At 38.5% G+C, this 14,077-nt stretch overlaps 1 protein-coding gene across 2 annotated transcripts in view; it reads left to right on the forward strand.

Annotated features, from left to right (window-relative positions):
• LOC124606776 (uncharacterized protein KIAA0825 homolog) overlaps positions 1-14,077 on the forward strand; it is a 176,325-nt gene that overhangs the window by 88,278 nt on the left and 73,970 nt on the right. Inside the window, exon 5 of one of the 2 annotated variants that reach the window (XM_047138835.1) lies at positions 9,266-9,469. The exons of the other annotated variant lie outside the window; for it this stretch is intronic. Within the exon in view, the coding sequence (XP_046994791.1) occupies positions 9,266-9,469 (204 nt within the window). The remainder of the gene's footprint in view (positions 1-9,265; positions 9,470-14,077) is intronic. 2 annotated transcript variants of the gene reach the window in all.

Here is a 14,077-nt window from a genome sequence, read left to right on the forward strand (position 1 = left end):
TAGTATCTCCAGTATTCTTCCATCTATACAACCATTTTTTATGATTCTTGAACCAAGTGTTAGCTATGATTAAGTTATGCTCTGTGCAAAATTCTACCAGATGGCTTCCTCTTTCATTTCTTACCCCCAAACCATATTCACCTACTATGTTTCCTTCTCTCCCTTTTCGTACTCTCGAATACCAGTCACCCATGACTATTAAATTTTCATCTCCCTTCACTACCTGAATAATTTCTTTTATCTCATAATACATTTCATCAATTTCTTCATCATCTGCAGAGCTAGTTGGCATATAATCTTGTACTACTGTAGCAGGCATGGGCTTCGTGTCTATCTTGGCCACAATAATGCGTTCACTATGCTGTTTTTAGTAGCTTACCTGCACTCCTATTTTTTTCTTCATTATTAAACCTACTCCTGCATTACCCCTATTTGATTTGGTATTTATAACCCTGTATTCACCTGACCAAAGGTCTTGTTCCTCCTGCCACCAAACTTCACTAATTCCCACTATATATACCTTTAACCTATCCATTTCCCTTTTCAAATTTTCTAACGTACCTGCCTTATTAAGGGATCTGACATTCCACACTCTGATCCTTAGAACGCCAGTTTTCTTTCTCCTGATCACGATGTCCTCTTGAGTAGTCCCCACCCGCAGATCTGAATGAGGGACTATTTTACCTCCAGAATATTTTACCTAAGAGGACGTCATCATCATCTAACCATACAGTAAAGCTGCATGCCCTCGGGAAAAATTACGGCTGCAGTTTCCCCTTGCATTCAGCCGTTCACAGTAGCAGCACAGCAAGGCCCTTTTGGTTAGTGTTACAAGGCCAGATCAGTCAATCATCCAGACTGTTGCCCCTGCAACTATTGAAAAGGCTGCTGCCCCTCTTCAGGAACCACACATTTGTCTGGCCTCTCAACAGATGCCCCTCCGGTACATGGTTCATGGGGGGGGGGGGGGGCATTACAATACTAATCTCTTTATTAACTGCATTGTCATCTAAACCTAATCTAGTGAGCCAGTGGAAAATAGATGAAAACAATGTACACTTATGTGCTGCTGTGTGACAGGAGTCTGAAGCAATAATGACATCAGATGCAGCCAGTTTGCAAGAGCTGTCCATAACCAACTTACAGCCTGCCCTGGAAATCTGAAGATCAAGAAAATTCGAAGTATGATCAACTTTGTGTTGAACTGTATGTTCCCATACAAAGTGTTACAAACTTGTGCAAATGAATCTACATCAGCTCTACTGCTCTGGAAAAGGACAAATGTATCATCCATAAATCTGTGGTACTCAATAATTTTCTTTTTTAGATCAGGATAAGAGTTAAAGATGCCATTTTCAAGATAATAAACAAAAATATTGGAAAGGATCCCAAAAAGGCAACATCATATGGAGAGAGAATCACTTTGGTGATGAATGTGACTGTCAAATGTAAAGTAATTAAAAGACAAGGATAAGCACGTGAATGCAACAAACTCACTGGTCTCACCTAGACTTATTATGTCATACTTTCAAAACTATTTCATTATGATTTCCAGGGTTTCTTTAATGGAATATTAGTACAAAGATTCTTAATATGTAGGGAAGCAAGTACCACCCCATCTGGGACCCCAATGTCCTTTAGCAACCTGACTAATTCAAAGCTATTTTTTACACTGTAGGACTAAGGGAATGTATAAATTTCTTTAAGTTTTGCATTACTAAAACTATTAATGTAGCGATTAGGGCTCTGAATAAAGAAACGACTGATGGCCTTGGTAGTCTGATCCCTTCAATCCCACAATAGAGAAACAGTGGGCCTGATCGGAAAATCTGCTTTATGAAACTTAACCTGAGACCAAAATTTAGGCACTATGGGATTCATGACATTAAGAAGTTTTTAGAAAAATCTGACTTAAACAAAAATTTGAATCATTTATTCATTTTTTAGAATCTTGACAAAAGGGTAAGGAAGCTCCTTCTTGAATTCTACTATTTCATGTTCATCAAAAAATTTTAAAGTCTTAGAAACGTAATCCTCATCAGTAATTAAAACTATGGAGCTCCCCTTGTCAGCCTTTTTGACTAAAGCATTATTTTCACACTACTAGGCATTCAGGCTATTAAAAAAATTTGAAAAGGAATTATTTAAGAAACATTTTACTTGACATGTTGTAACATACTCCAAGTCTTTGTTGCATTTTCAGCTTCCGAGAAAATAGAAATTTTTGTCTGCTCACAGCCACTCTTCACTTCCGCAGTGGTCCTCTTTATCAAAGTTGTGCTCACTTACTTGCTGGACACTTTCTGCAGCCAACTTGGCACCTTGTGTGATGAGACGATTCAACTTCCATGTATGCCCTCAACAAATTACATTATTTTCTCTCCGCACAAAATCACTTACTAGCACACAAGATTTAGGAAACTGCTGTGGAAAGAGAAGGGAGTGTATATGAGATGCCAGAAACTTTGCCTCACAGGTAGTAAAGTCTTGATCCCTCTGTGCAGCTCTAATTTCACTTTCCACCTACTCATGCTCAAATCTGATCTTAATTTTCTGTACATTACATGATTTGTTTACCAGTTTTAACTGAGCATAATTAGGTGTAATGCCATGATGCAAATAGGACCTGTTGAACATGGTTTTAATTTTATTTCTCATAAAAATCCTACTTGCAACGTAATATTTCATGACATCATGGAAATGCCCCCCCCCCCCCCCCCCCCCATGAACCATGGACCTTGCCGTTGGTGGGGAGGCTTACGTGCCTCAGCGATACAGATAGCTGTACCGTAGGTGCAACCACAACGGAGGGGTATCTGTTGAGAGGCCAGACAAACGTGTGGTTCCTGAAGAGGGGCAGCAGCCTTTTCAGTAGTTGCAAGGGCAACAGTCTGGATGATTGACTGATCTGGCCTTGTAACAATAACCAAAACGGCCTTGCTGTGCTGGTACTGTGAACGGCTGAAAGCAAGGGGAAACTACAGCCGTAATTTTTCCCGAGGGCATGCAGCTTTATTGTATGATTAAATGATGATGGCGTCCTCTTGGGTAAAATATTCCGGAGGCAAAATAGTCCCCCATTCGGATCTCCGGGCGGGGACTACTCAGGAGGATGACGTTATCAGGAGAAAGAAAACTGGCGTTCTACGGATCGGAGCGTGGAATGTCAGATCCCTTAATCGGGCAGGTAGGTTAGAAAATTTAAAAAGGGAAATGGATAGGTTGAAGTTAGATATAGTGGGAATTAGTGAAGTTCGGTGGCAGAAGGAACAAGACTTCTGGTCAGGTGACTACAGGGTTATAAACACAAAATCAAATAGGGGTAATGCAGGAGTAGGTTTAATAATGAATAGGAAAATAGGAATGCGGGTAAGCTACTACAAACAGCATAGTGAACGCATTATTGTGGCCAAGATAGATACGAAGTCCACACCTACTACAGTAGTACAAGTTTATATGCCAACTAGCTCTGCAGATGACGAAGAAATTGAAGAAATGTATAATGAAATAAAAGAAATTATTCAGATTGTGAAGGGAGACGAAAATTTAATAGTCATGGGTGACAGGAATTCGAGTGTAGGAAAAGGGAGAGAAGGAAACATAGTAGGTGAATATGGATTGGGGGACAGAAATGAAAGAGGAAGCCGCCTGGTAGAATTTTGCACAGAGCACAACATAATCATAACTAACACTTGGTTTAAGAATCATCAAAGAAGGTTGTATACATGGAAGAACCCTGGAGATACTAAAAGGTATCAAATAGATTATATAATGGTAAGACAGAGATTTAGGAACCAGGTTTTAAATTGTAAGACATTTCCAGGGGCAGATGTGGACTCTGACCACAATCTATTGGTTATGACCTGTAGATTAAAACTGAAGAAACTGCAAAAAGGTGGGAATTCAAGGAGATGGGACCTGGATAAACTAAAAGAACCAGAGGTTGTACAGAGATTCAGGGAGAGCATAAGGGAGCAATTGACAGGAATGGGGGAAATAAATACAGTAGAAGCAGAATGGGTAGCTTTGAGGGATGAAGTAGTGAAGGCAGCAGAGGATCAAGTAGGTATAAAGACGAGGGCTAGTAGAAATCCTTGGGTAACAGAAGAAATATTGAATTTAATTGATGAAAGGAGAAAATATAAAAATGCAGTAAGTGAAACAGGCAAAAAGGAATACAAACGTCTCAAAAATGAGATCGACAGGAAGTGCAAAATGGCTAAGCAGGGATGGCTAGAGGATAAATGTAAGGATGTAGAGGCCTATCTCACTAGGGGTAAGATAGATACTGCCTACAGGAAAATTAAAGAGACCTTTGGAGATAAGAGAACGACTTGTATGAATATCAAGAGCTCAGATGGAAACCCAGTTCTAAGCAAAGAAGGGAAAGCAGAAAGGTGGAAGGAGTATATAGAGGGTCTATACAAGGGCGATGTACTTGAGGACAATATTATGGAAATGGAAGAGGATGTAGATGAAGATGAAATGGGAGATACAATACTGCGTGAAGAGTTTGACAGAGCACTGAAAGACCTGAGTCGAAACAAGGCCCCCGGAGTAGACAATATTCCATTAGAACTACTGACAGCCTTGGGAGAGCCAGTCCTGACAAAACTCTACCATCTGGTGAGCAAGAATTATGAGACAGGCGAAATACCCTCAGACTTCAAGAAGAATAAAATAATTCCAATCCCAAAGAAAGCAGGTGTTGACAGATGTGAAAATTACCGAACTATCAGTTTAATAATTCACAGCTGCAAAATACTAACATGAATTCTTTACAGATGAATGGAAAAACTGGTACAAGCTGACCTCAGGGAAGATCAGTTTGGATTCCGTAGAAATATTGGGACACATAGGGCAATACTGTCCTTACGACTTATCTTAGAAGAAAGATTAAGGAAAGGCAAACCTACATTTCTAGCATTTGTAGACTTAGAGAAAGCTTTTTACAATGTTGGCTGGAATACTCTCTTTCAAATTCTAAAGGTGGCAGGGGTCATATACAGGTAGCAAAAGGCTATTTACAATTTGTACAGAAACCAGATGGCAGTTATAAGAGTCGAGGGGCATGAAAGGGAAGCAGTGGTTGGGAAGGGAGTGAGAAAGGGTTGTAGCCTGTCCCCGATGTTATTCAATCTGTATATTGAGCAAGCAGTAAAGGAAACAAAAGAAAAATTCAGAGTAGGTATTAAAATCCATGGAGAAGAAATAAAAATGTTGAGGTTCGCCGATGACATTGTAATTCTGTCAGGGACAGCAAAGAGCAGTTGAACGGAATGGACAGTGTCTTGAAAGGAGGATGTAAGATGAACATCAACAAAAGCAAAATGAGGATAATGGAATGTAGTCTAATTAAGTCGGGTGATGCTGAGGGAATTAGATTAGGAAATGAGGCACTTAAAGTAGTAAAGGAGTTTTGCTATTTGGGGAGCAAAATAACTGATGATGGTCGGAGTAGAGAGGATATAAAATGTAGGCTGGCAATGGCAAGGAAAGCGTTTCTGAAGAAGAGAAATTTGTTAACATCCAGTATTGATTTAAGTGTCAGGAAGTCATTTCTGAAAGTATTCGTATGGAGTGTAGCCATGTATGGAAGTGAAACATGGACGATAAATAGTTTGGACAAGAAGAGAATAGAAGCTTTCGAAATGTGGTGCTACAGAAGGATGCTGAAGATTAGATGGGTAGATCACATAACTAATGAGGAAGTATTGAATAGGATTGGGGAGAAGAGAAGTTTGTGGCACAACTTGACCAGAAGAAGGGATCGGTTGGTAGGACATGTTCTGAGGCATCAAGGGATCACCAATTTAGTATTGGAGGGCAGCGTGGAGGGTAAAAATCGCAGGGGGAGACCAAGAGATGAATACACTAAGCAGATTCAGAAGGATGTAGGTTGCAGTAGGTACTGGGAGATGAAAAAGCTTGCACAGGATAGAGTAGCATGGAGAGCTGCATCAAACCAGTCTCAGGACTGAAGACCACAACAACAACAACAACATGGAAATGCCCAGGATGGCACAGTGTATTGCAGTTGAAAGTTCAAGTCGTGCCTTAGCTATGCAGCTGTTACGATTAAACCAGTAAACATATACACTGCTGACTGGTTGCTAATAACAGATCTTGGATGTTCCATAGAAATATTGTACTGAATACAAACCCTTTATTATGCATTTTGGGCATGACCCATCATCAGACAATCTGTTAACAAATATTTACAGCAAGAGCACAGAAACAATTCGTGACCTATACAGTAAGGCAAAATAAGTGACAGACAGATTTACAGAATACATACCAGTGTACATAATAAAGAAAGTTTCAAAAGCACTGACTTATAGTACATGAGATTTTACAGAGAAAACAGTCACATGCAATTGTTGAACAAGAAAACTATAGTGAACAAATCTTGCTAACAAGAGTGAAGTAAACTAAAAGCCTGCCAGATGGTGTGCCAAACTTAGTGCTCCAAAGAATGTCAGATACAAGAAAAATTACAGAAAATAACAAAAAAGCTACAGTTAGAAATGTGTGACAATGAATATCATCAAAATTCACAACATTAATGTGTACAGCCCATATAGTACACTGAAACACATTAAAATGCATATGTATTAAATAGCAGTAATAAATCATAACATAGCTTATACAGACTATGTGATTCAAACTAGTCATGAATACAAGGTATGGAGGGAAGAGGATATTTCACAAGTTTTCTTAGTTTTTACACAAGTACAGGATTTAAAATTTGAAGTTGTATAATCAAGCCATTGCAATAAATCCTAAAACCATTACTAAAAAAGCTGCCGAATGCTACCACACAGCAGAATGCTGCAACCAGGACAGCATAGACACAATTCTTGCACTCATTTTGAAGAATGGTAACCAAAATATATTTGACACACTAATCAAAACTGATGAAAGTACATAGTCAAACATTAATCTCAGTGGGACAACTTTGCATATAAAATCAGTATGAACAAAAATTACAGGACAGCAATTAAAAATCATGAGCAAACCACCAAATTTTTATTAAAAAACACTGAAAGACTGTCACAGAAGGAGCATGCTGTACTCAGTTGGCAATACTCAATCACGAAATTTTTACATAATAATATGAAACAAACTTCAGCCAATGACCAAGCAAGGTGGAGCAGTGGTTAGCACACTGGACTCACATTCTGGAGTATGATGGTTTAATCCCACATCCAACCATCCTGATTTAGGTTTTCCAAGATTTCCCCAAATCGCTTCATGCAAATGCCGGGATGGTACCTTTGACAGGGCACAGCCGACTTCCTCCCCCATCCTTCCCTAATCCAATGAGAACGATGACCTCGCTGTATGGTCTCTTACCCTCAAATCAATCCAATCAGCCAATGAAGTTCCAAGTGTTTAGGCAAACTAGAAAACCAGACACTCATTTTTCACAAATGGTGACATGGGCACCGGAAAAGCCAATATACCAAGTGAGGCGGCACAGTGGTTAGCACAATCGACTCACATTTGGGAGGACAATGGTTCAAACCTGCATCTGGCCATCCTGATGTAGGTTTTCCCTGGTTTCTCTAACTTGCTTCCAGCAAATTCCAGGTGTGTTCCTTTGAAAGAGCACGGCCAGTTTCCTTCTGCATCTGTCCCTCATCCGATGGGACCAATGACCTTACTGTTTGGTCTGGTGCCCCAAATAAACTAAGCTACCAAAACCAGTATTCTTCATATAGAATTGGTTTTTTTAATATTTTTAATGATGTGTTACTTTAATGATCTCATTTAGGACCACAACCTCCATAACTCTCATTTATCAAACTTCTATTTGTTTCTTTGATTTATTTCTATATGAATGGATTCTGGTTTTTGAGTTGCCCATGCAGCCATTCATGGAAAAATGTGTGTCTGTCTTTCCTAGTTTACCTAAGACCTGAAATTTTTTTTGGCTGTATTTTGTTTGATGTTTCTATAAACAAATATAACTGATGACTGAGTACCACCACCCTGAGTGCAGCATGCTCCTACTGTGATTGTTTTTGGTGTTTTTTATTAAAGATTTAGGGGTTTGCTGATAATTTTCAATTGCTGCCCTTCAAATTTTTGTGCACACTGATTTTATATGCATTGCTGTCCCACTGAGATTAGTATTTGCCTGTGTACTTTCATAAGTTTTGATTACTGCATAAAATTTATTTTGCTTTTCATTCTTAAAAAGGTGTGTGAGGATTGTGTTTGTGCTGTCCTGGTTGCAGCGTGTTGTTGTGTATCAGCTTTTAGCAGCATTTTTACTAATGGTTTTATAATTTATTCCTATGATACTATTATATGAATTCAAGTTTGAATTCCCATACTTCTGTAAAAAAGAAAAGAAAAAAATTGTAAAATATTCTCCTCCATTCATACCTGGCATCCCCAACTCTATTTCAAATCACTTAGTCTGTATAAGCTACTTTTATGTTTTGTTATTGCTATTTAATACATTTTTATTTTAATATGTTTTACTGTGCTATATGGTTGTTCCCATTAATGCTGTGAATTTTGATGACATTCATTGTCACACTCAGGTATCTGTAGCCTTTTTATTAGTTTATGTAATTTTTCTGGTATTTTAAATGATTTGGAGTGCTACTTTTCGGGCACAATGTGGCCAGCATTTAGTTTACTTTGCTCTGGTTAGCATTATTCGTTCACTTTAGTATTCATGTTCAACAATTGCACTTGATTGTTTTACCTATGAAACCTGTGCACTACATGTCTGTGCTTACACAGCTTTCCTTATTATGTATACTGGTATGTACTCTGTAAGTCTGTCACTTATTTTGCCTTACGGGCATGAAGTCTTTCTGTACTCAAGATGCATATATTTCTTGACTGACTGTCTGTGATGTTTCATGGCCAAAGTGCATAATAAAGAGGTTGTATGCAGTACAACATTTCTATGAAACACCTGAAATCTGTTATTAGCAACCAATCAGCATTGTAAAGATATAAAGATTTTGTGGAAATGGTTAGAGCTGCAGAGGTAAATCTTCCTCAGAATGTGTCACTGTTTTTGAGTAAGGGGTGTTTAAAAACTGGAATCTTTCTATCTGCTATCTAATATTCTAGTGCTCAAATAACCAGTGAGGACAACGTGCCTGGGTACTTAATGAAAATGTAGTGAACCAAATTTTTCTCTGATTTCATTTCATGTCAATTTTTGCCTTAGATCTTTTTTTTGTTTCCCATATTTGTTGACTGGTGTTCAGAGAATTATCTGGTCTTTCATTTGCAGGTTTTTCGGAAAGGGTTGTCTGGTGTTCAGATTTTTCAGATCAAAGATGCTCAGTCTCCAGCTACATGGTTTATATTTGCAGTCCCTCATTTCTTTACTCTCAATAAAGGCAAGCAATGTCTCCCATTGGATGCTGCATCTATTGCATTGGAGCTTATTGTGCTTGTGGCACAACCACAGGCATCATGGTCTCTCATCCTCAAGGTACACCATAACATTATTAATGTTTTTTATTTACTGAAGTTACTACACACATCTTTTAAATATTATGTTTAATCATCATACACTTTGCACATTCAGGATTAGGGTCCTTATAGTTACTGAGCACATTTTCAGTTTTTTATTTCTTGTACTTACTTTTTTAGGTGATAATTAAATGTTTAACAGATGATTGTATTGCTCACTAAGTAAGGAATGTTCTAAAAGAATGTTAAATGCCCAATTCAATTATTGTATTAACTATACTTTTATTTTGTCATGCAGCTACAAAAGCAGCATCTGTATACGATAGTGGACAAGTCAAGTTATATACAGATATGATAATATATTGTTGTTGTTGTTGTTGTTGTTGTTGTGGTCTTCAGTCCAGAGACTGGTTTGATGCAGCTCTCCATGCTACTCTATCCTGTGCAAGCCTCTTCATCTCTGAATAACTACTGCAACCTACATTGTTCTGAATCTACATAGTGTATTCATCTCTTGGTCTCCCTCTATGTTCTTTACCCTTCACACTTCCCTCCAATACTAAATTGATGATCCCTTGATCCCTCAGAATGTGTCCTACCAACTGATCCCTTCTTCAAGTCAAGTTGTACCACAAATTTCTCTTCTCCCCTGTTCTATTCAGTACCTCCTCAATAGTTATGTGACCTAAACTTCAGCTTTCTTCTGTAGCACCACATTTCAATAGCTTCTATTCTCTTCTTGTCTACACTGTGTATCATTCTTGTTTCACTTCCATACATGGCTACACCCCATATAAATATTTTCAGAAAAGGCTTCCTGGAATCTATACTCGATGTTAACAAATTTCTCTTCTTCAGAAATGCTCTCCTTGCCATAGCCAGTCTACATTTTATATCCTCCATACTTTGACCGTCATCAATTATTTTGCTCCCCAAATAGCAAAGCTCATTTACTACTTTAAGTATCTCATTTCCTAACCTAATTCCCTCAGCATTGCCTGATTTAATTCTACTAAATTCCATTATTCTTGTTTTGCTTTTGTTGATGTTCATCTCATATCCTCCTTTGAAGACACTGTCCATTTCGTTCAGTTGCTCTTCCAGGTTCTTTGCTGTCTCTGACAGAATTACAATGTCATCGGCAAACCTCAAAGTTTTTATTTTTTCTCTGTGGATTTTAATTCCTTCTCCAGATTTTTCTTTTGTTTCCTTCACTGCTTGCTCAATGTACAGATTGAATAATATTGGGGAGAGGCTACAACCCTGTCTCACTCCCTTCCCAACCACTGCTTCCCTTACATGCCCCTTGACTATTATAACTGCCATCTTGTTTCTGTACAAATTGTAAATAGCCTTTTGCTTCCTGTATTTGACCCCTGCCACCTTCAGAATTTGAAAGAGAGTACTCCGGTCAACATTGTCAAAAGCTTTCTCTAAGTCTAAAAATGCTAGAAATGTAAGTTTTCCTTTCCTTAACCTATCTTCTAAGATAAGTCATATGGTCAGTATTGCCTCACACGTTCCAACATTTCTACAGAATCCAAACTGATCTTCCCCAAGGTTGACTTCTTCCAATTTTTCCATTCGTTTGAAAAGAATTCATGCTAGTATTTTGCAATCATGACTTACTAAACAGATAGTCTGGTAATTTTCACACCTGTCAACACCTGCTTTCTTTGGGACTGGAATTATTATATTCTTCTTGAAGTCTGAAGGTATTTTGTGTGTCTCTTTATCTTGCTCACCAGATGGAATGTTTTGCCATGGCTGGCTTTCCCAAGGCTATCAATAGTTCTAATGGAATGTTGCCTACTCCCGGGGCCTTGTTTCGACTTAAGTCTTTCAATGCTCTGTCAAATTCTTAGTGCAGTATCATATCCCCCATTTCATCTTCATCTATGTCTTCTTCCATTTCCATATTGCCCTCAAGTACATCACCATTGTATAGACCCTCTATATGTTCCTTCCACCTTTCCGCTCTTTGCTTTGGACTGGTTTTCCATCTGAGCTCTTGATATTCATACAGGTGGTTCTCTTTTCTCCAAAGGCCTCTTTCTTTTCCCTGTAAGCAGCATCTATCTTACCCCTAGTGATACATGCTTCTACATCCTGACATTTGTCCTCTAGCCATCCCTGCTTAGCCATTTTGCACTTCCTGTCGATCTCATTTTTGAGACATTTGTATTCCTTTCCGTCTGCTTCAGTAACGGCATTTTTATATTTTCTTCTTTCATCAGTTAAATTCAATATCTCTTATATCCTCCTTTCAAGACATAAGGATTTCTGCTGGTGCACATATTTTTACCTAGTTGATCCTCTGCTGCCACCACTATTACATCTCTCAAAGCTGCCACCACTGTTACATCTCTCAAAGCTACCCATTGTTCTTCTATTGTATTTCTTCCCCCTGTTCTTGTCAACCATTCCCTAATGCTCTCTCTGAAACTCTCTACAACCTCTGGTTCTTTCAGTTTATCCAGGTCCCATCTCCTTAAATTCCTAACTTTTTGCAGTTTCTTCAGTTTTAATCTACAGTTCATAACCAATAAATTGTGGTCAGAGTCCACATTTACCCCTGATAATATCTTACAATTTAAAACCTGGTTCCTAAATCCCTGTCTTACCATTATATAATCTGTTTGAAAACCTTCCGGTGTCTCCAGGCCTCTTCCACATATACAACCTTCTTTCATGATTCTTAAACCAAGTGTTAGCTATGATTAAGTTATGCCCTGTGCAAAATTCTACCAGGCGGCTTCCTCTTGCATTCCTTACCCCCAGTTCATATTCATCTACTACTTTTCCTTCTCTTCCTTTTCCTACAGTCAAATTCTAGTCACCCACGACTATAAGTATTTTATTTCCCTTAACTATTTGAATAATTTCTTTTATTGCATCATTGTTGTTGTTGTGGTCTTCAGTCCTGAGACTGGTTTGATGCAGCTCTCCATGCTACTCTATCCTATGCAAGCTTCTTCATCTCCCAGTACTTACTGCAATCTACATCCTTCTGAATCTGCTTAGTGTATTCATCTCTTGGCCTCCCTCTATGCTTTTGACCCTCCACACTGCCCTCCAATACTAAATTGGTGATCCCTTGATGCCTCAGAACATGTCCTACCAACGGATCCCTTCTTCTAGTCAAGTTGTGCCACAAACTCCTCTTCTTCCCAATCCTATTCAGTACCTCCTCATTAGTTATGTGATCTACCCATCTAATCTTTAGCATCCTTCTGTAGCACCACATTTCTAAAGCTTCTATTCTCTTCTTGTCCAAACTATTTATCGTCCATGTTTCACTTCCATAGATGGCTACACTCCATACAAACGACTTCCTTACACTTAAATCTATACTTGATGTTAACAAATTTCTCTTCTTCAGAAATGCTTTCCTTGCCATTGCCAGTCTACATTTTATATCCTCTCTACTTTGACCATCATCAGTTATTTTGCTCCCCAAATAGCAAAACTCCTTTACTACTTTAAGTGTCTTATTTCCTAATCTAATTCCCTCAGCATCACCCGACTTAATTCGACTGCATTCCATTATCCTCGTTTTGCTTTTGTTGATGTTCATCTTACATCCTCCTTTCAAGACACTGTCCATTCCGTTCAACTGCTCTTTGCTGTCCCTGACAGAATTACAATGTCATCGGCGAACCTCAACATTTTTATTTCTTCTCCATGGATTTTAATACCTACTCTGAATTTTTCTTTTGTTTCCTTTACTGCTTGCTCAATATACAGATTGAATAACATTGGGGACAGGCTACAACCCTGTCTCACTCCCTTCCCAACTGCTGCTTCCCCTTCATGCCCATCAACTCTTATAACTGCCATCTGGTTTCTGTAGAAATTGTAAATAGCCTTTCGCTCCCTGTATTTTACCCCTGCCATCTTTAGAATTTGAAAGAGAGTATTCCAGTCAACATTGTCGAAAGCTTTCTCTAAGTCTACAAATGCTAGAAATGTAGGTTTTTTGCTTTCCTTAATCTAGCTTCTAAGATAAGTCGTAGGGTTAGTATTGCCTCACGTGTTCCAATATTTCTACCGTATCCAAACTGATCTTCCCCGAGGTTGGCTTCTACCAGTTTTTCCATTCGTCTGTAAAGAATTCACATTAGTATTTTGCATCCATGACTTATTAAAGTGATAGCTCGATATTGCATCATACATTTCTTCAATCTATTCATCATCTGCAGAGGCAGTTGGCATATGAACTTGTATTACTGTGGTACGAATGGGCTTCGTGGCCGTCTTGGCTAGAAAATGTGATCACTATGTTGTTCATAGTAGCTTATCCACGTTCCTATTTTTTTATTCATTATTGAGCCTACTCCTGCATTACTGTTATTTGATTTTGTATTTATAACTCTGTATTCACCTGACCAGAAGTCTTGTTCCTCCTGCCACCAAAATTCACTAATTCCCATCATATCTAACTTTTAAATTTTGTAACCTTTTTACCCAATTAAGGGATCTGACATTCCACACTCTGATCCATAGAATGCCAGTTTTGTTTTTCCTGATAACTATATCATCCTGAGTAGTCCCTGACCAAAGATACGAATGGTGGACTGCTTTACCTCCAGAATATTTTACCCAAGAGGACACCATAATCGCCATA

The sequence above is a fragment of the Schistocerca americana genome, chromosome 1 (assembly GCF_021461395.2).
Source record: "Schistocerca americana isolate TAMUIC-IGC-003095 chromosome 1, iqSchAmer2.1, whole genome shotgun sequence".
NCBI classification, from domain to species: Eukaryota; Metazoa; Arthropoda; class Insecta; order Orthoptera; family Acrididae; genus Schistocerca; species Schistocerca americana.